General features: G+C 35.4%; 1 protein-coding gene across 1 annotated transcript in view; it reads left to right on the forward strand.

Annotated features, from left to right (window-relative positions):
* The window catches only part of LOC118190346 (substance-P receptor-like), a 347815-nt gene that overhangs the window by 15083 nt on the left and 311315 nt on the right, over positions 1-21417 (forward strand). The window contains exon 2 of the mRNA XM_085819277.1: positions 20567-20938. Within this exon, the coding sequence (XP_085675403.1) occupies positions 20568-20938 (371 nt within the window). The 5' untranslated portion in view covers position 20567. The remainder of the gene's footprint in view (positions 1-20566; positions 20939-21417) is intronic.

Here is a 21417-nt window from a genome sequence, read left to right on the forward strand (position 1 = left end):
ACTAAATATCACCACTTTTTACTACTGGAAATATAAAGTCTCTTTTAGATTTTAGACGCGAGAATGCATTATTCCTTTTTCAAACTCCTATTGAGAGTGTAGAATCAGCCAGAAATAGATCAGCAACAGGAAAACCTAGTAAATTCAGCATTCAAAAACCATTGCATGGAGATGGTAGATATTTTATCGTTGTCCGTTGATAACAAAAGACTTTGTTGTAAAGAGTACCATAGCCAGACTGTTTATAGATGCAAAGTCTGTAATGTAGCTTTACATCATGATTGTAATCAAGCTTTTCATGCTTGAATCTTTCATTTGAAATAATCTGTATTTGTAAAAGAAATACAATGTATATTTTAATATTAAATTCATTACAAGTAAAGTGATTTGTAAATTTATAAAACGTTATACAGCTAAAAGCTAACCCTGCGCTGCACTCAAAAGAAACATCACACGAGTATAATCCTACTCACTAAACATCCGTAGTCTTATTCCGCTGACGTTGCGCGAACGCAACACTCGCGTTTTCCACAGGTAAGAGCATTTTTTTTAAATGTTCAATATAAATGTATGTTATAAATGCTTAATTTAATATTTGTTATTATTTTCATGAGAAAAGAAACATTCCTTGTAGTTTGGGCGGTTAATGGGTTAAGCAACCTTCCCAATACCAGAACTTCTGTTTCTTACCGGAGGACTTTGAGAGCAATCTTCAAGTTGCGGAAGTACACCCGGCCCTTTTCTGCAAGAATGTCCATGCTTATACAACGATGCTTGAAGACAACAACGATCATTCTAATGCCCTTAAGATTTATACAGATGGCTCTCAGGTGAATACAGGCTATAGCTATACCATCAAACGAAATGGAAGCACCTTAAGGTCTTGGAAAGGCTTTCTGGGCGCAGGCAACTCAGTCTTTCAGGCGTAAACCGAAGCCATACGCCAGGCAATCATAAAAGCGAGTCAATTTAGCTACTCCACCGCACAAATACACACCGACAGCCTGTCAGCAATTTATGCAATTCGGAATCCTTTTCACAGGTCGCCCATCATAGGGGACATTCAGCAAACCCTGCAGCAGTACGAAGGACGCATCCTCATCTTCTGGATTAAAGCACACGCTGGACACCAGGGGAATAAGGAGGCAGATTTACTAGTCAAAGAAGCCGCGAGCAATCTCGATGCGGAACAACTGGCAATAAAGTTACCAAAATCCTATGTAAAGAAGGCTGTTCTAAACGCCGCACTCAAGCAATGGCAGGAAGAGTGGAATTCTATTCCGCAAGGAAGAAGGACCTATGAATTCGCTCACAAAGTCAGCCTTGACAAACATATATCTCAGCCACATATCACCAGATTTATAACGGGTCATGGTCCATTCCCGGAATATTTTCTAGAACGAAGAATAACAAACACCAACATCTGTTTGTGTTGCCAGCAAGGTAGCCCGGACCATTATGTCACCTCCTGCCCACTAACACGAGAGTGGCACATGCCGTGTTACAACACAGATCCAGCCTATAAAAGATTCTTTATTCGCCAACCAGTAGTAATTAAAAAACTCAAAAGTATTATGGACAGACTGCAAGCATTAGGCCAGGACTTGTGTGATTCGGCTTAACCACAACTCTATCCTTTCCATAAAACCAACCTTTATATCCAATGTACCTATGGCAATGTGCTTATGTATCGTGCCTTCATTAATTGTCACTCATTCTTACGTATGTCATTAATTATCATTCGTTATTTCATTAATCACCAGTGCATCATCAATAATTGTTGTATACCATTACTTTAGTTTTAAATATCTAGATCAACGCACTTTTGTATCTAACGCACAACATTCTTTAAGTGTACCATCCCTGTCTATGTATGTAAAGCCATGTAGAATAACACAGGATTATGTGTTATCACTAATCGTCATATATCGTTTTACTGTACAAGTACCATTTCCAGTGCATCTTCTGTAATAATGTATCAGTGTTTAAGCGTATCATTTCTACTAATGTCTATATTGCCATGTAGGATAACACACGAGTATGTATAATCATTAATTGTCATTTTTCGCATTAATATGCAATTCAGTGTATCAGTTTTATTAATGTATAGGTGTTAAAGGTTTCATTTCTAATAATGTATACTTTCATTTCTAATAATGTAGGATAATTTATGTTCATGTATTTTTATTAATTTTCATCTTTCATATTTATCCACAAGTATCATCTTCAGTGTGTCGTTTCTAGTATTAATGTTTAAGTGTAGCACTTCTACTAATGTATGTATAGCCACGTAGGACGCTACACAATTATGTGTATATATTAATTGTCATCTCTCGCAATGATGCACAAGCATTACACTCAGTGCAACATTTCTGTCAACTTACAGGTGTTTAAAATGTCTTATTTCTATTCATGTACGCATAGCGCAGTAGGATAATATATGATTATTTGTTATCATTAATTGTCATCTTTCGTATTAATGTGAAAATTTCATTGTCAGTTTTCTATTAACCATTTCTATTAATGTATAAATGCAGCATTTACCATGTTATAAATGTATATTAATGTATAAGTGTATCATTTCTATTACTGTATGTATAGCCACTTAGGATGATACACGATTACGTGTTACCATTATTCTTCATCTATTGTATAATGTACAAGTGCCATTTTCAGTATTTCATTTTCATTAATGTTTAAGTGTATCATTTGTACTAATATATATGTACAGCCAAGTAAGGTAATACACGAATACGTGTAACCATTAATTGTCATCGTTCACACTGATACACAATTTTCATTCTCAGTGTATCATTTCTGTCAACGTATAGGTGTGTATGTATCATTTTTATTGATGTGTGCATAGCCCAGTAGAATAATGCATGATTATGTGTTTTCATTTATCGACATCATTCGCATCTGTCTATGCATATCATTTCTAGTAGTTTATGTATAGTCATACAGGATGACACACGATTACGTGTATTCATTAATTGTCATCTTCTGCATTAATGCGCCAGTTGTATTATCAGTGCTTCATTTCTTCTAATGTATAAGTGCTTATTGTTTGCCTATATCATTAACTACTTAGACCAATATACATATGTATCCAATGTACCTATACCACCAATGTACCTGTGTATGAAACATTTTATTAATTGTATACTGAAGCATATATATGCACACGCTCTTGTTTAGCCACGTCAATACCTCATATTCTACATTAATATATTCCCGATGCAGCTCTCTCAGGAAGTCGCCAGGGATGTGTTGTTCTAAATAGGTGCGGGGACCGGACGACACCCGATTTGTGATATTAAGCCGTCCGGGTGTCCGGGCCCTGCATTCACCTATCATCTGTCTTCCTATCAAGCCTTCGCGGTGTAATGGTCAGCAAGCTCGACGCGAATTCGATAGGTCCGTTGTTCAAGTCCCGGTGAGGGCATTGCTCATTTTTTCATGTCTCCTGTTTCGAAATAACCTAACGGCTCTGCAGCAGGGGTGGGCAAATACTTTTGAGCGCGGGCCAAAATGAAATTTTCAAAATGCCTTCCTGGCCGGAGGACTATACCGCGTACCATGTGCACACGCGAATGTTTTCGGTGGAGTTTTTTCCTTGCCCACAAAATTTTTTTGACAAAAACACTATAAGTATCATTTTAAACTTTAAAATTTAAACTTTAAAAACTTTAAAATTTAAAGCATTTGGACAGAGAAATTTGACAGTTAATAAAAGATAATAGTAATAATAAATTTGTCTTACTTAGGTGTATATGCGAACAATTTGTGCCCAGTAAAATATGCCACGTAATTTTTAAAGAAATATGATCCATTACATTAAATTAATGGTCATTAAATAAATCAGTTAATGAAAGATTTTATTTTTATATTTACTTATTTATATCTTAACGATACAAATTATTTTATTTTGATCATAGTTATTACATTTTTTATATTTATATTACATTTAGTAAATATAATAGTAAATAGAATTATAAAAAGAAAAGACAAACATCAAACGTTAAAATAGAATAGTTTTAGTTAATGCGAAACGTGAAATCTGTAATGTTCATTTGATATTATTTCTTCAAAATTTGGATCCAAATCCCTTGCAGCAATCCTTAATACCGAGTGTAGATTTTCGTCTGTAATTTGTGATCGATATTTATTTTTCGTGTAAATCATTAACGAAAAAGTTCTTTCACAAATACATGTTGAACCAAATAAAACTAGGTATTTGTGAACATATTTCAAAAATTTTTTGAAATGTTCTGTATTCAGAGCACCGTAAAAAACACTCAACTCGTTTGAGTGAACATTTTCTTTTAGTAAATTATTTGGCTGTAAGTCAATTAGTTCCAGTTGAATTTCAACAGGAGCTTCTTGCACGTCAAAATTGAAAGTTTGACTAATTAATGATAAAGGTTGTCAATAACTTTGAAATCTTGAAATCTTTGGTATTTAGAATGCAGGTCTTGTGTCATTGCACTATATTTAAGAAAATCGGTATGCAACTCTTTTACTTTGTCGCTGATTCGTTTTAGTAAAACTACATTTGTCCCTGTTAAACTAGGACAGCCATCCGTAGTGATGCTTACTATTTTGTTCCAAGTTAAATTTACTTTAAGTAAACACTTTTCAACAGCGATAAAGAAGTCTTCACCGGTAGTTGTATCTTTCGTTGGATGCACACTAAGAATTTCCTCGCTAATTTCACATTTCTTGTTAATACCTCGGATAAATGTTAATAATTGACTTGTGTCAGTAATATCGCAGATCATTATCTAATCATCGTATCATCTAAAGCCAGAGAACATTATGTCAGCAATTTTTGTTCTTAGCTGATCAAGTAAATTTTATGCAATATTTTCGATGCGTCGTACCACTGTTCATCTCGAAAGGCTTACACTTTCAAAAATATGTTTTTTTTTTTTTTTTTTTTCAGGACAACATATCTCCGACACTTGTATCATGCACTGTTTAACAAATTCTGCTTCAGTAAAAGGTTTACAGAACTTAACAATTTTGTGTGCAACAGCATAACTTGCTTTTGTGATAGATTTCTCGATATTGCTTTGTTTGGTACAAATATTTTGTTGCTTATTCAAGTTTTTTGTCATGTTTTCTGCTGCACTTTGAAGTTCTTTTAAAGAAAGTGATGCATAATTTGGATGTTTTGATTTAAAATGTGTGTTTAAATTGAATTCCTTGAAAAAAACAGCAATTGTTTCCTGGCAAACTAAACAAATTGCTTTATTATCCATGTTTGTAAAAAGGTATTTTACCGTCCATGCTTCACTGAAATTTCTGCACTCTAAGTCAACTTTTCTTTTTTTTAGATTCACTAATTTTACAAAGGCCTACGAATAAATAATTTAATTATTATAATAAAATAATATATATATATATATATATATTATTAAGATATAAGACATATATATAAGAGATTAGATAAGATATATTTTAAGAGGATGTTGCGGCATATAAGACATTAAAAAAATTGCATGCAGGATTTTTCAACGGGCCGAATAAAGTAAGCAAAAGGGCCGGCTTTTGCCCACCTCTGCTCTACAGTGTATAACATTGAACAATTCCTATTTTAAAGCAGAAATGGCTAGTGCCTCATGACCTCAGACTGGCTGGTGCCTCAAGGCATGCAAATCAAGACAAAAATCTGAGGCCGAATGCATTGTAGTCTCTGGATTATTAAATTGTACGCAGAGATTCAGGAACACATAAACACCCCAAATTTTTAATACTTCGCTTTACCTTGTAGCGTTGCGCGCCTCCAACTTGCACGCAACCAAGAGGTGACTGTTGAAACTGGATAAAAGACAGAGTCTTGTTAAGGGTTTAAGTCCCTTTTTATTCAACGTAATAAATTACAAGTGCGTGCTCTTGACGCTCACAAACTACGCCAACTCGGCGGTCAAATAAAAATAATAACCTGAAAAGAAACTAAAGACAAGACTCTAACTACGAGGCTCTCTAAAAGTAACTAACCTCACCGCGTTTTACAATACCGCTGCTAATTCAGCAAACTTGAAGATCACTTGAACGATTAACAATTCTTCCAGGCAAGCACACAGGCCGAAACGCGGGGTTCTTCAATTTCTGGCTAACTACCTCCGTGCTCGTGGAGTAAGAACAACACACCTCGAACTCGTTTCTTTTCTATTTAACTCAGAATACTTCCGCTGATAATTTGAATCCTTGCGCGTTCTACTAAAATTTACATACTCTGGCATTGGCAGTTGCAGGGGAAAGTAAGGCTTGACAGGAAAGATAGTTTAAACTTAAAATAAATGTTAGTTAAAATAAATATAAACCCTACATTTGCCGCTGCCAGAATTTGGAAAACTTGGAAGCAGGTCCTACAAACGACCTGTTGTAAGTTTCTATAATTCTGAACTAACTCTCGAGAACCTCGTTTACACAAAAAAATCTTATGTAACAAATTGTATACTAAATTTCTGTGTATACTTATAACTCTCTCTTCTCACAGCAACTTTTCCTGGACTTCATCAATCAATCTTGGTCTTTTCCTTCCAGCATCTGGAAGGAATAAGTATCAGTATCTTTTATAATTTACACTTTCTTGACACAATAAATTTTTGTTTTTAAACGATTCGTTTTCCTTAGTTATTGCTTAATTCACATTCATTCAATTTTTCAAGCATTAATTTAACTTTACCCTGGCTCTCCACCATGTGTGGTGTCAAACGGGAATATTCGTGTTTTAGTTTTACAACACTTCCCCTAACCACCATGATTTGTTAGAATTCAACGACCAAACAGACACACCTTACTCGACATTCTACAACTCAATGAGCTACTTTAACATTCTTAAAAATTCAAGTGTAGGTGGAGAACCCTACGAAACACATTCATTCTAATTTCCCCCTCATTCATCTTTAAACATGCAGGCTTTCGCTCTAAAGCATGACTTTATCTACAGTTTAATACTTAAATTTTGAATTCATTCCTTTTGAGCATTTTACTTTTAGCATCTAAAATTTTATGCTTCTAGACTAAATTCTACTTTTACATAACATTCAAGTATTTACGTACATTTACAAAATTTTAATACATATGATTTTTACAATTTACCATAAAATGAATAAGAGAAATAAATTTTTACTTTACTCATTCTTCGCCAAGCTGGCGGCACTGAAACTAAACTTCTTATTAATACAAGAATACGAAGTTATTTTTATCTTCGGCCAAACTTTGGCTTTAATATAACAGAATTAGTCTTTCGACCAACAGAAAATGCTTGTTCTTAGCTTTTATACTTAAAGAATATAATACTTTTGCCTTAGCTAAATAAAGTAAAACAAAACTAAGTCTCAACCGAGACATATTGACTTTCGTCAAAACATAGAACTTCGTACTTATGCATAACATTTCGGAACAAAAGAGAAAAAAAAAATTATAGAAGATTTTAACTTATCTTTGAGTTTTCGATGATTGAAAGTCCGTCATTCTTTTCTGGCAATATTGTTCCCAAGTTATCGGTTTCATGGACGTCAATCTTCTCCTTACTGACCTCCGAGTGTCGTCCACATTAGTTTTTCTTTTGCGTCCTCTGCATGCTGGCCTCTTGGCGGAGTAATCGTCGGGTTGTTGTCGTTTCCGTTTTTCCATGGGACGGCTGGTCTTGACGTCCTCCGGTCTGGAGTCCTTCTTGAATTTCTTCTGTTGTTCCTGGTATTTTTGTTCCTCCTGCTGCCGTTTCAGTTTCCGGAACGGCGGCCTTGCTGGCACCTGACTCTCTGGCCCTGGGCGCGTTCTCCTTGATGTATAATTTCTCCTGCGATCCGTTATAGGTGGTGTTTTGCTCTTTATCACGGTTTCTTTACGCGGTGCATCTGTATTCTTGTTTTTCTTAAATGCTGGAGTTTGAAAGTTTTTATTTTTTCTTTTTGATACCGTCGTCCGGGTTGTAGAAGGGCTAGGTCTCTCTTTAGTTCTCTGCTTCTTGGGTGGTGGAACGGTTGTTGTTATTTCTGGACCTTCTACTTCGTTTAGACTTGAGTCCTGCAAGAAAATTTTAAGGATTTCAAAATCATTTGGATTATAGTATTTTTTCACCTGGTCGGGACTTGCTTTACAGATCTCTCCTCTCTCGTTCTTAAGATATAATAAGACTCCTTTGATTTCCTGAATTACATAGGGGCCTTCAAATTTTGGAGCTAGCTTTGCCGTAAAATTGTCTGGGGCACTTGATAAAGAAAATTTCCGCTTCAATACTTTATCCCCGACTTTAAAATCTGCTTCACGGCGTTTTCTATCATAATATGCTTTTTGCTTATTTCTTGCCGTATCCGAGCTTTTAAGCGCCTGATCAATCAGTTTTTTCACATCTTTCTGTTTAAACTCTTGCTCTCTTTGTTGCACAAAGAATAATTTATCTAAAGGCGTAATTAACTTTCTGCCTAAAAATAATTCTGCTGGGGTTTTTCCCGTAGTATCGTGATTTGCCGTTCTTAAAGCATAAGCTAATTCATTTATGTAGCCATCCCAGCGCTTGTGATGTGTGCTCACGTAAATGTGAATTATTTTTACTATGTTTTTATTCACTCTTTCTGCTATGTTTGCCTGTGGTCTATACGGAACCATTTTGATATGGCGTATGCCAAGTCCATTGCATATGTTTTCAAATATGTGACTAATGAATTGTTTTCCGTTATCGCTAATGACTTTTATCGGTGCACCGTATTTTAAAATGTATCTGTGTAAGAATGCATCTGCGACTGTTTTGGCTGACGCGCGTTTAAGTGGAACAATTTCTGTCCATTTTGAAAAATGATCTACTATTACTAAAAGAAAACGATTTTTATTTAACTCGCTCTGGGGGAAGGGACCAAGAAGATCTATGCCTAAAATTTCATTCGGAAATGTAGCGCGAATGCTGTTTGAGTACCCGGCCGGGCTGTAATTAATATCATTTATTAACTGACATTGATTGCAGGACCTGACATACGCAGTTACTATTTTGTATAATTGCGGGAAATATACCGCCTCGCGTACCCTTTTTAAAGTCTTTCTGACCCCTAAATGACCCGCTGTTTTCGCGTCGGGTAATTCCTTCAAAATGCTTAATCAAAGCGAGGCTGGGATGACTGGTTTGTACTCAAGATTTTCGTTTGTTGTTTTCGTATAAAATAATAAATTATCTATTATTTCATAGTTTTCTGCTCTATTTCTTATCGCATCGGTATCTGTGTGCTCAAAGCTTTCGGGGTCTTTCAAATATGCATAGATATTTCCAAATTCAGGATTAGCTTTCAGTTCAGTAATAATCGTATCTCTAGAATCTAAAATTTTTGAAGTCAACACAGCGCATTTAAGTTCATTTCCTTCATCGTCCAGTTTTATACGAGAAAGTGCGTCAGCTATATTGTTTTCCTTACCCGGTTTATAGTTTATTCTGATATTATATTCTTGGAGTTTTAAAGCCCATCTTATTAACCTGGGCGTTAGGTTTTTCCCCGAGTAAAGTCTACCAACAGCCGCATGATCCGAAAAGACTGTTGCGCTTTGCCGAAATAAACTCGAAATTTGTGTACAGCCATTAATACGGCTAATGTTTCTCTTTCTGTAGCTGTATAATTCCTTTGTGTCTGATTCAACGTTTTACTAAAAAATGCCAGAGGATGGCTATTTTGCACAAGAACCGCACCCACCGCATAGTCTGACGCATCTGCTGCAATTTCCAGGTTTTCGTCCCCCTCCGGGAATTTTAAAACAGGGGCATTGATGAGCGCTTCTTTTAATCTTTCAAAAGCTGTATTTGCTTCCGCTGTCAACGTAAATTTACCTCTCCTTCTTTTGCTTACTAAGAGTGGTTCAACAATATTAGCGAAATCTTTTATGAAAGACCGATAGTAAGAACATAACCCAAGGAAGGAAGCAAGTTTCTTGGCGGTGTTGGGCGGTGGGAAATTCTTGATGGCTTTTATTTTTGAATCTTGCGTTTCTATACCCTTTTTGCGAAATTTTATAACCGAGATATTTAAGTTCTTTAGTTGCGAACTTGCATTTTGAGGCGTTAATTGTAAGACCGGCCTCTTTTAATAATTTAAAAACTTGTTCTAGATCATTAATGTGTTGTTCCAATGTACTACTCGTTATAATTATATCATCTAGATAAATTAAATTTGATTTTCCTAGGACAGGCTTTAGAACAATGTCCATAGCTCTCTAGAATGTTGATGGGGCCCCACACAACCCAAAGGGCATGCGTAAAAATGCATAAGTGCCCGATTTTGTTATAAACGCGGTTTTATGTACGTCTTCGGGTCTCATAGCTATTTGTTAGTCGCCAGACGTTAAGTCCAAAGTAGAAATGTATCTTGTCGATTTGATCTGTCTAATAATTTCCTCTATAACCGGCAAAGGGTAAACTGGAAATTTAGTAATACTATTTAGTTTTCTGTAATCGATAGCAAACCTCCAAGCCCTTTTATCCGAAGGAGGAAACTCGTTCTTTTTCCTACATAGTACGACTGGACTCGCGTACTCACTATTTATGGGCGTTATTATTTTATTCTTTAACATTTCCTGAATATGTTCTTCGATGATTACGTCTTTTTGTTTGTCGTACCGATAAGGTTTAGTCCTACAAGGTTTTTCGGCAGTTAATTGTATCTTATGAATAACTATTTGACAATTTCCCGGCTTTTCTGAAAACAAGTTAGAAAAATTACTCACCACTTGCTGTATTGCTTGCCCTTCATGGTCATTGAGATGGCTAAGGTCCACTTGCGGTTTCTCCACAGGTTCCACCACCCTCTGGTCCATCTCCAGCACCACGGAACTGTCTTGAAAATTCAATTTGGCCCTCGCGGCCCTTAAAAACTCTATACCTAAAATAAGAGGGTTTTGCAGATTCTTCACTACAAAAATTAATACTTTGAGGCTTTCCTCTTTTACCTGTATGTTTAATGATAATTTCCCGATGCAGTGACATGTTTTCCTTGCGCCGCTATAATTTCCGTATTTTTGGTTTTAAATAATCGTACCCTATAAAAATTCTTTTTGAAGAAATTTTCGCTCATAAAATTTCCTTCTGCTCCTGTATCGATGAGGGCTTCTACTGGTACATCGCCAACCAGGACTTGTATAATTGGTAGATGTGAGTTTTTTACGATGACCGTATTTAAATGTCTTTTTGAGGGTTTTTTTAAAACTTCCGGGGTCTGGACCCTCCTTTTCACAGGCCCCTCTACTCGTTTAAAGCTTTCCTTTCAATTTGTGCCTTCTGGGTACGCGGATGTTTATTTTCGAATTTTCTTTTTGGGTCTTGACCTTCGAGTTTCGATGAGTTAGCTTGATAGCTGTTTCCCCCATAAGAGCGATTTCCATTTCTGGTTTCCTCATTTGAAGATTTCCTTCGGGTACTTTGAGAATACGTTGCCCCTCTAGCTTTTTCCGCTATTCTGCGATTTTGAAACTTCACCGCCAATTCGAAGAGCTCCTGCAATGTGCTTGTGTTTCTAATTTCCAAGTAGTTTTGAACAGCGGGTAACAATCTTGGTAAGATTATTTCAATAATCTCCGCATCGGGTTTCTTCCCATACAGCATATCCGTCAGCTTAATTTTTCGTAGAATAAAGTCCGTCAAATCTTCTATATCCCGTTGATAGAAAATATATAGTTCGGCTTCCAGCCTTGCTCGATCTTTCACTATGGGGAAGGCCTTTACTAACGATTTTTTGAAATTTTCAAATGTATATGTCTGGCTTCCAAATTCCCCTAATAAAAATTTGCCTATATTTTTCCACCATAGCGCGGCCTGTCGTCTTAGTGCGGATGTGGCGATGGCAACTTTTTGTCTTTCAGGCACTGAAAGTGAAAGCTGAAAGTGATTTTCTAGGCCTTCTAGAAATATCGCACCGAATTTTTTCCGTCGAAATTGACGTTTGGCTTGATTGACGCTCTCAAAGTCTGGACCAGGTATCCAAATCCTTCCAATTGGCTTGCTATTTCTTGGTGTTGTCCAGCGGCTTCCATCCAATTTTCGGCCATTTCAGTTCGATAAGTGTTCGGGCGCCAATGTAGCGTTGCGCGCCTCCAACTTGCACGCAACCAAGAGGTGACTGTTGAAACTGGATAAAAGACAGAGTCTTGTTAAGGGTTTAAGTCCCTTTTTATTCAACGTAATAAATTACACGTGCGTGCTCTTGACGCTCACAAACTACGCCAACTCGGCGGTCAAATAAAAATAATAACATGAAAAGAAACTAAAGACAAGACTCTAACTACGAGGCTCTCTAAAAGTAACTAACCTCACCGCGTTTTACAATACCGCTGCTAATTCAGCAAACTTGAAGATCACTTGAACGATTAACATTTCTTCCAGGCAAGCACACAGGCCGAAACGCGGGGTTCATCAATTTCTGGCTAACTACCTCCGCGCTCGTGGTGTAAGAACAGCACACCTCGAACTCGTTTCCTTTCTATTTAACTCAGAATACTTCCGCTGATAATTTGAATCTTTGCGCGTTCTACTAAAATTTACATACTCTGGCATTGGCAGTTTCAGGGGAAAGTAAGGCTTGACAGGAAAGGTAGTTTAAACTTAAAATAAATGTTAGTTAAAATAAATATAAACCCTACAACCTGGATCTGTGTTTTCTGCCTTCACGTTTTAAATTAAAATCTATCTACCTGACAAGCAGTCAGGTCTTTTAATTTAATGTGATTTTATCAACTGAAGAAAAAGATATAACTCATTTCATTATAATTTTTAAAAAAGTTACATAGATTTTGCACACGTTTTTAAATGCTATGTTCTGAATTGTCTATATTTCTGAATTATTAATATTTGACGAAAATATAAATATTCTCATTTTAATAACCTATATTTTTCGATAAATGAATAAGATGACTTATAGCATTAGATTTCCTCTGCAGGCGATCATATGTTTTCATTATAAATTCTTATGCTTTCACATGAAATTATTTAATTAACACAATGAACATAGACGTATAATAAGTTCTAATTTATTTGGACCCCATTAATCGGAAGATTGCTTATTCAGACAATAAGTGATAATATAAATTATTTCAATGTTGAATGTGAAATATAAAGATCGGCTATAGGTGAGTAACGTAATAAAGAGAAAATTAAATCTTAACAGAATTTTCAGAAAACAATTTTGTGAAGATGAGCGAATCTTAAACGTGGAGTGAATTATAGATGGTGTGACAGCTCCCTATAACGAGTTCTCACGAAGACGATTATGTCAATAATAACGGTAAAAGAAACAGAACTGGGAGAAGTTAAGAGGAACAATTAAATTTTATCATTATACATGCGAAATGCCGCCCAACCGGTATAGTAGCTAGCGACTCTGATTGCTGTACCGAAGGCCCCGTGTTCGAATGCCGGAGAAGGTATGGATGTTTATAAATGCATCATGTCTTTACGGCGTAGGGGCACTCTAAATATGAGGCGTGCTGAAAGTCTTTTCGAGAGGTTAGTGGTACGGAAAGAGAGGTGGGAGATCCTCAGATCCTGGAACTGAGCAAAGTCGTACTGTCATCTGTATGGTGTCCAAGGCTCTTGGCAACGACAGGCGCAATCTTGACTCCTTGCCACGATGAATTTCGTGAGCTTGATCTGATGTTTCTGTTAGAAAAAGGTTATAAGTCACAACAACGACAACAATATGCGAAACAAGGTATAACGAGAATGTATCAACTTATGAAATTGCTTCTATCAATAAGTTCCATAACACCGAGATCAGGTAATTATCTTTTAAGTAAATTCATTTAGGCAATCGAAATTTTTTGCATGTAAGTCATTACTAATGAATAATTTGTGAATTTACTGTTTGTGTCAGCATAGAGTAAAGTGTTTTTCAAAACAGTACTGATGGTTCGTATTTTGAATTTTATAATATTTTAAGAAACTTGTATGACCTTTTAATACCTTTCAAGTTATATCTTCCTTTGTTTCTTTTAATTCCGACATTCACCTATTCATAAAACTGTAATTCCTGTTTTTATTCACATTACGAATTAATGAGGTCCTATTGTCCTGTTTCTGTTCACATTTCGAATTAATGACGTTCTGTTGCATTTTTTAGAAATATAAATTTCCTTATTTAAGTAACTTATTATGTCCATGATTTTCATTACTTTGCTTCTAAAATACATTATTTTAGAAGATTTAAATACTTTAAATTTGATTTTGCATTTTGAACAGCGATGCAAAATGCAAAATATTTGAATAAAAAAAAAACATTCTAATAATACAATGTGTTTAATATAAAAAATATTTTGCTCATTAAAGATTAGGAGATTAGTTGCTGAGATGCGCTACTTCGTTTACTTTTATTTACTTTTTAAGACTTTATTTATTATTTTAAGCAGCTACTTCTAGTTGGTATTTTTGCTCGCAGCATGAATTCATAACTAGCATGTTCTTGCAACTAATTTATTTGCAAACTTCTGACAGATAGAATTAAAATATAAAATTTTTCACTTCTCTTCTGAGCGTTTTGCATGAGATTACCCTCATGATAAATTCTTTTCTTTAGCTTAAATTTATTCCGACCACTTTCAAATTCAAGAGAAGCTGGTTAAGTCACAGTATTTCCATTTTTATAAAATTAATGACACAAGGCGAATTATAAATACGCAGTTTATTTAAAGCAGATAAGTAAACCTCCTTCGCAAATCAGAATACAAGCAAATCTTCATGAAACTTATAGTTAATCATTGATGATTTAATTTAACATCTTTTTATACACGGCAATAAATCCAATTGTTTTCTTCTCGTGTAAATAAATAAATAAAGCAAACACTGAGAGAGATACATAACAAACTCTTTTATATTACAAAACCCTTACATTTTCGCGTTTTTTCATATACACCGAGAGGTAAAAAAAGAGACAGTTCTATATCTCCCGTTTCAGTTTGCGTTTTCCAAGTCTCGAAAGCGCGACTTAGGATATGTATTAGATTTAAATATAGCATTGTTCTAATATAAGTATTTTGACACAAAATTGGACATTTTCTGAAATGGCATGCCAATTTGTTTCCATATTTGGATTCTACTACTCAAATTATACAAAACTGCCACGATTTGCAAAAATCGCACGAGTAGTTTTTAAAAAATTCTCTCTTAAAAGTTTAGCTCCTCACTGTTAATTGAGTTTGGTATATACACTGTTAGACAAAAAAAAAAAAAAAAAAAAAAAAAAAAAAAAAAACTGAAATGTTTCAGATTTTAAATTACGTCCAAAGGGGCGTTTTTTAACATTTTGTGTGTTACCTTTCTTTATTAAATATCATGTTCCTCGCACTTAAACCATAAGATCGATTGCAACAGCAATATCGCAAAATAGTTTTAAAACGAGCATATCTTTAGAATTTCCGATACAGAGACTCACGCGCTGGAGATAAAAATGTTTTTTCTGCACAACGTTGCCATTGCTCGCTTTGAAATCCTTGAGTTTGTTAATCAAAAATTCCTCAAAGTTTTAAAAAATAGGAAATCGATCATAAAACAAATTTCAAATTTCAAATTTGGTCTTCCACATGCTCATATTCGTTGGAGGATTACGTTATTCAAAATTCGATGACTCTATGTACCGTTATTTTATGACAATGTGAGAAATATACATACATTTATGCAGATTTTCATTATTTAATTTCTTCAAATATAATGCAGGACTCTAACATTTTATGGCAACAGTTTGAAAAGTGAACCGACATTTATCCGTCCGACGCAAAATGCCAAAACGAAACTAATAGTCCTTCGGGATTCAAATCCCTTTGGACTAAAAAAAAAAAAAAAAAACGACGTACCAGGACGCACCGAGAAGATATAAAGCAAATTGGACGCAAATTGATACGCATACAGTTTTCGACGGAAAATGCAAAATTTTATATTTTGGCTGGCAATGAATGAACGGTTGTCGCTACAGCGCATCTGATTTGCGCAACTGTCAGGATATTTAAGAGGATAAATTACGATTGCAGATCATACATTCTTCACGAATTTCATTCCGTGTACTCTGGTAGACAGTAACTATGCCTCGCATAGTGGTGCGCGAACAATATGCGCAGATGTCAGAAGTTGTTGTTTAAATTTATGTGACATTGTGGTCGTTCAAGTTCTGAGTTGTAATATAAGCCGGAACTGAAATTCGTCTTCCAAGCTTAGAAGTTAGATTAATTTATATTAAGAAAACCTAGAGTTTGCACTAATTTCGTCTTTATTTTGCTATAATTAGTTTTCGTTGCCATAGCTATACAAAGCTTTAATTTCAGCATAGCTTTATCCTTTTCGGTTAGTAACAGATTGAAATGCATCTGGAACAAATATCAATTAAGTCTACAAAACATTCCTTTTGATTATTGATACACAAGTAATAGGCACCTAGTCCCTGTGTATATGTATTGAAATATACAAGATTTAAAAATCATGTTTTGTATCTTATATCCAATCAATAATTTAATCCTTATATGACCGCCACATTTAATTTCGATATTTATTTAGTTTCCTTAGAAAAAATTTTGCGGTATTCATAGCTTCAGTGTATACATGTTAGAATCAGTACCAGCAAAATGAGTTGTTTATGAAATTTGAACTTCCTGAAATTTTAGCTTTTTCCTTCCTCTGATTTCACAATTTTATTTAAATTTCGTCTATCATTAATGACTTTATTTATTGGTTCTTGATTTTGCGAATACATCCTTCATAGTTCGTAATACATCATTTTCTCCAATACGTTGATGGATCTAAAATCCTCTGAATATTCTGGTTGTCATACACATCACATTTAAGCTCTTACTCCTGTTTGCCTCTTTTCTTGATTATCTAGATCTCAACTTATGCCAACTTGAAATTGGGGTTGCGAAAAAAATTACCAAGAACAATCAATGGACTCACTTGAATGTGTAAATTAAATCTCTTCGGCTCGCTGGTATTCTTATAGCACAGACAAGAAGGAAAAAATGATGTCTGAGCATATGCAATATACACTGGTGTGCAAAAATTAAGGACGAAGTCGAAAAATTAGCATATCAGCTGAACGAAGAGGCAGAGCGGACAGAAAGACCATTCAGGAGATTAAGTAAGGTGATGTACGGTAGCACATGTGCAGATATGCAGATAGACGTAATGGGGGAGTGTCTGAGTAGTATAAAGCATGTTGTCGGTGTAAGATCAGTATTTCTGGCAAAGAGATTGCACGCTGTATAGCAGTTAAAATCACACCGAGTTGCTGCCTCAGCGAGAAATGGCGAATAATCAATCTGTTAGACGACATCTGGATGCTTTTACCCCAGGTCGAATCATTGGGAAGCTGGAGGAAGGCCGCAGTGTGACAAGTGTGGCTGCAGAATTCGGAATTGCTCACAGCATCGTTTCACGACTTTGGAGACAATTTCAAACTACAGGAACAGCTATCCGGGGGTTTAGTAGTGGTCGTCCACGAGGAACCACACCCGCAGATGACCGGTATATTGCCTTACAGGCCAGAAGAGACAGGCGGCAGGCAGCGGGAGAAATCGCTAGACACACGACACGGGCGACTGGACGACCGATATCGCGTTTTACCGTGGCCAGAAGATTGCACGGTTGTGGTATTTTTGCACGACGCCCCGTACGGTGTGAATTTTAATGAAACTTCAAATTCCAGATTAACTTTCGAAGAAGACTGAATGAGATTCCTTTTTAGCCTAGAATCTGATACCAGAGTACTCATACAGATATGTAGTTCAACCAGCTTTAAAACATATTTGCGTAGATGGATTACAGCCGTCAGTTCGGTGAAGTGTTTTTGCTTTCCCTAACTTTTTATTTTTTATTTCAAGATTTTTTCATGGATGATACGAAGTTAAAGCTTGTAGAGTTATTAGTTTTTTCCCCTCTTAAAAAAAAGCAGAAAACGCGGAAAATGTGCAATGCCCTCACCGGAACTCGAACCCTGGATGTCTGAAAACGCGTCGAGTGTGCTTACACCACAAAGGCATGCGGAAAGGATGGAGAAAATACCTTATATACTCCCCCTATTAAACGGCGACTGGGGATGAGGCCAATTGCCTGAAGTTGAGGAATTATTGTCCACCACCTTTTAGTTGGGTGCCACTTGTACAGCCATTAGGCGTTTTTATCCTGGAGGCGTGAAATGTGTGCAATGTCCGCCCCGGGACTCGAAACCTCCACCTTTCGAATACGAGTCGAGTATGTTACCGATACACCACGAAGACATGAGGAAAAGAGGCAGAAAATACCTTATAAGCTCAAAGATCCATGAGTGAAATTAGTAAAAAAATGCATAGAAAGCGGCAGTAAGAATCTTGATGTATTTTGTTACAAATTTAGTGAAGTAGGTACCCATGAAAATCTATTTACTAAAAACTCTGATGTCAATACAATTCGCTCGCGCCATGTCCTAAATAATATGGCGCCTACACTATTTAATTTTTGAAAGTAATATTTCACACCGGGAAAAGTATTTTACAATAGCACTCCACTCTCTTCTCTTCTTCAAAACTCGCTGTCGCAACAACTACTATTTCAAGAGGACATAAGCATAATTTACATTAACTTTCCCTAAAAGGATGCTGTTTTCTCCCATTTGTGAGAGCAAATGCGATTTTCTTCATATAATGAATATGGTAGCTCTCTCGATAGAAAATTAAATATAATTAATTATGAAATTATATAATATCCTTTCTGTACTTCCAACGAGTTCTGGTCTTCATGCTTAAATAAAAGCCTTAAATTCCAAGAATACAGGCAAAAGCTAAAACGTAACTTAGGGGTTTATTTAAAAGCTATGCGCTTAAATGTAAAAATCAGTCGCCAGTCTTAGATTGGTAGGCAGCTGGAGGACTCAGGAAATGAACTGGTTTTTAGTGTATTACCACAACTTTCTCTCTAAACTATTTTCTATTACCTAAGCTATTTAAACTTAGCCTAATATGCATACCTAATATGCATCTGACGAAGGCTGAGGAAGAAACAGAAGTTATAAGAAAGAAGTAACATAAAAATAACTTATTATCTAAAATCAACTTTACACTCATAATCAAAAGAGTTTTTCTTTTTTTCATATGGAAATAGGAACACAAGATTTTGAGAATTAAAAATACTGATCTCGATTTCGTCTTTCAGCTCAGGCAGCATAGCGACTGCAGCTTTATAATATGGAACAAAATTCATAACATTTTGTGCATTTAGACTGATATTTTAATTTGGCAACTTGTCATAGCTGTGCATTTAACTTCGAGAGCGCGAGAAGCATGCAGAAGAATGCGTACCGTTGTAATCTGACGCATATGCGCATTTGATTATTTCTAAGAAAACACTGAAATCCTTTGACGTTCAATGTACTTTGATGATCCCTATTATTCAATCTACTTTAATGATTTTTGAGGAAACACAGAAAAGAAATATCTCTTTCTTAGTGACCCTGGATAAGATGCACGCAACTTGAAGACAAGAACAGCAATGATATTAATATGTCGCCATGCTAGAACTGTCGGCAAATAGTTTGAGAAACATAAAAAGAGATAATAAGTTATTTCTATTTGCGCGTAATTCCCCAGAATGAAATCCATCTGAGCATCTTGAGCGGAAATATTTGATAGTCTAAATACACGACAAATTGATTACTGCAGTCTAGATACCTACTTTTCTCTTCTCGAAATGCATATTGAGTATTAAATTAAATAACCCCTTAATACTTAATTTGGTAGTTCCCCTCTCTAGTCGAAAAAGAGCAATTTTTTTCTGCACTGCTGCATTTCGAAACTATTCCATGTCATATGACTTTTACATAACGCTGGTGATGTAAATGGAACTAAAACTCAAGCAGCCAATAATAATTTTACAACAGTATTAATATCCAATCAGATTCATTGAGAACCGAAACTAACTTATTCTAAATTAAGATTTCATCCTGAATGCAACCTACTCGCTTTCTAAATCTTCGGTCCAACTTAACTTGCTCTCGTCTTATTGCTGCTATTCTTGTCTTATTGCAAAGCTATCAGAATTACCCATTTCGAAACAAGCACAATTAATGTAGAAAGTTGTTTGTGATGCAACACTTTTTATTTTCAATAAAGATAAACATTTAGACTGCCTCGATTACGAGTTTGAAGTTCCTTATAGATCAATAATCTACGCAATCAAAATTCTTATTCATTACGTATTCAACATTCTGCATTTCCATATGCCATCAATATTTTAGACGTTATTACACACACGCACACACATATTTATACATATATAATTATGTAGATTGCATACAAACTGAGTAGTATTAAATTTATCTGATAAAAAACCTCATTTGTATCATATTATTTTCATTTTTTGGAATTGCGAATTAATAGGATATTGCAGAACTTACTTCGCTCTACTGTTTTCCATTCAATTAAGCTTTACTTATGGCATTTAAAAATGAAGAGCGTGACGAAAACGATGTAAAGATGAATAATAAAACTAATCATTTCCAAAGGATAATTCAAATTCTTCAATTATTTTATTTTTTCACTCCGTTTACGTACTAATTCAGACATTCTTTTGTTTCAGAATGGATTGGAATCAGTCGAATATGTCTTATTTGGATAGGGATGAACTGTATTCATCGCTGGAAGCAATGGGACCAGGTTTGCAGCTCTTCCTGGTCGTTTTGTACAGCTGCACGGCACTAGCTGCTTTAGGAGGCAATGGCGCTGCAATCGCTGTTCTACTCTTGGGCAAAAGAAGATCCATTCGGTTGTTCTTGGTGAATTTAGCTTTATCTGACGTCACGATGGCTGTATTTTCAATCCCCTTCACATATACCGATTTTGTTTTGGGCAGATGGATATTTCTGCCTGAATTCTGTCCAGTTGTCCAATTTGTGCAGCATGCTTCAGTTTCCGTTTCGGTATATACACTAACAGTTGTTGGACTGGACAGGTAAGTGGCTACTTTGAATGTAAAATGAAGTGTCATTTGTTTCATGCGCTTCTTGCAGACAAAAATCAGTAATCTGTTATCACTTGACTCTTTAAACAAGATTCTAAATTATCCAGGTTTTTACAAACATTAAATTTATGAAAATTGTTCGTCCGTTAATCTCTCTTTTTTAATTTTAAACGGTATATTGAATATTTTTACATGGAATTTTATTTAGAAAGCCTCAGATCGTCAAGAACTTCACTGAACGAAATGTGAAAATAAATTGTAGTTGCTCAAGCGAATATTTCTTAATGATAATCAAATTTAGAAACAAACCTTTTTTAAAGAAATGTGATATAAAACTCATGCATGCAAATAGCCGTAAAAAAGAAACATTCACATATTGTATTTGAAATACTTCATTGAAAGCAGATCAAATTTTACACATGCATTTTTTTTTACGGTATGTCATTCGTAGATTCCAAGATTGTTGGGAG

This window comes from Stegodyphus dumicola, chromosome 6 (genome assembly GCF_044657685.1).
Source record: "Stegodyphus dumicola isolate Sdum_Otavi_A_Nest chromosome 6, ASM4465768v1".
Classification (NCBI taxonomy): Eukaryota; Metazoa; Arthropoda; class Arachnida; order Araneae; family Eresidae; genus Stegodyphus; species Stegodyphus dumicola.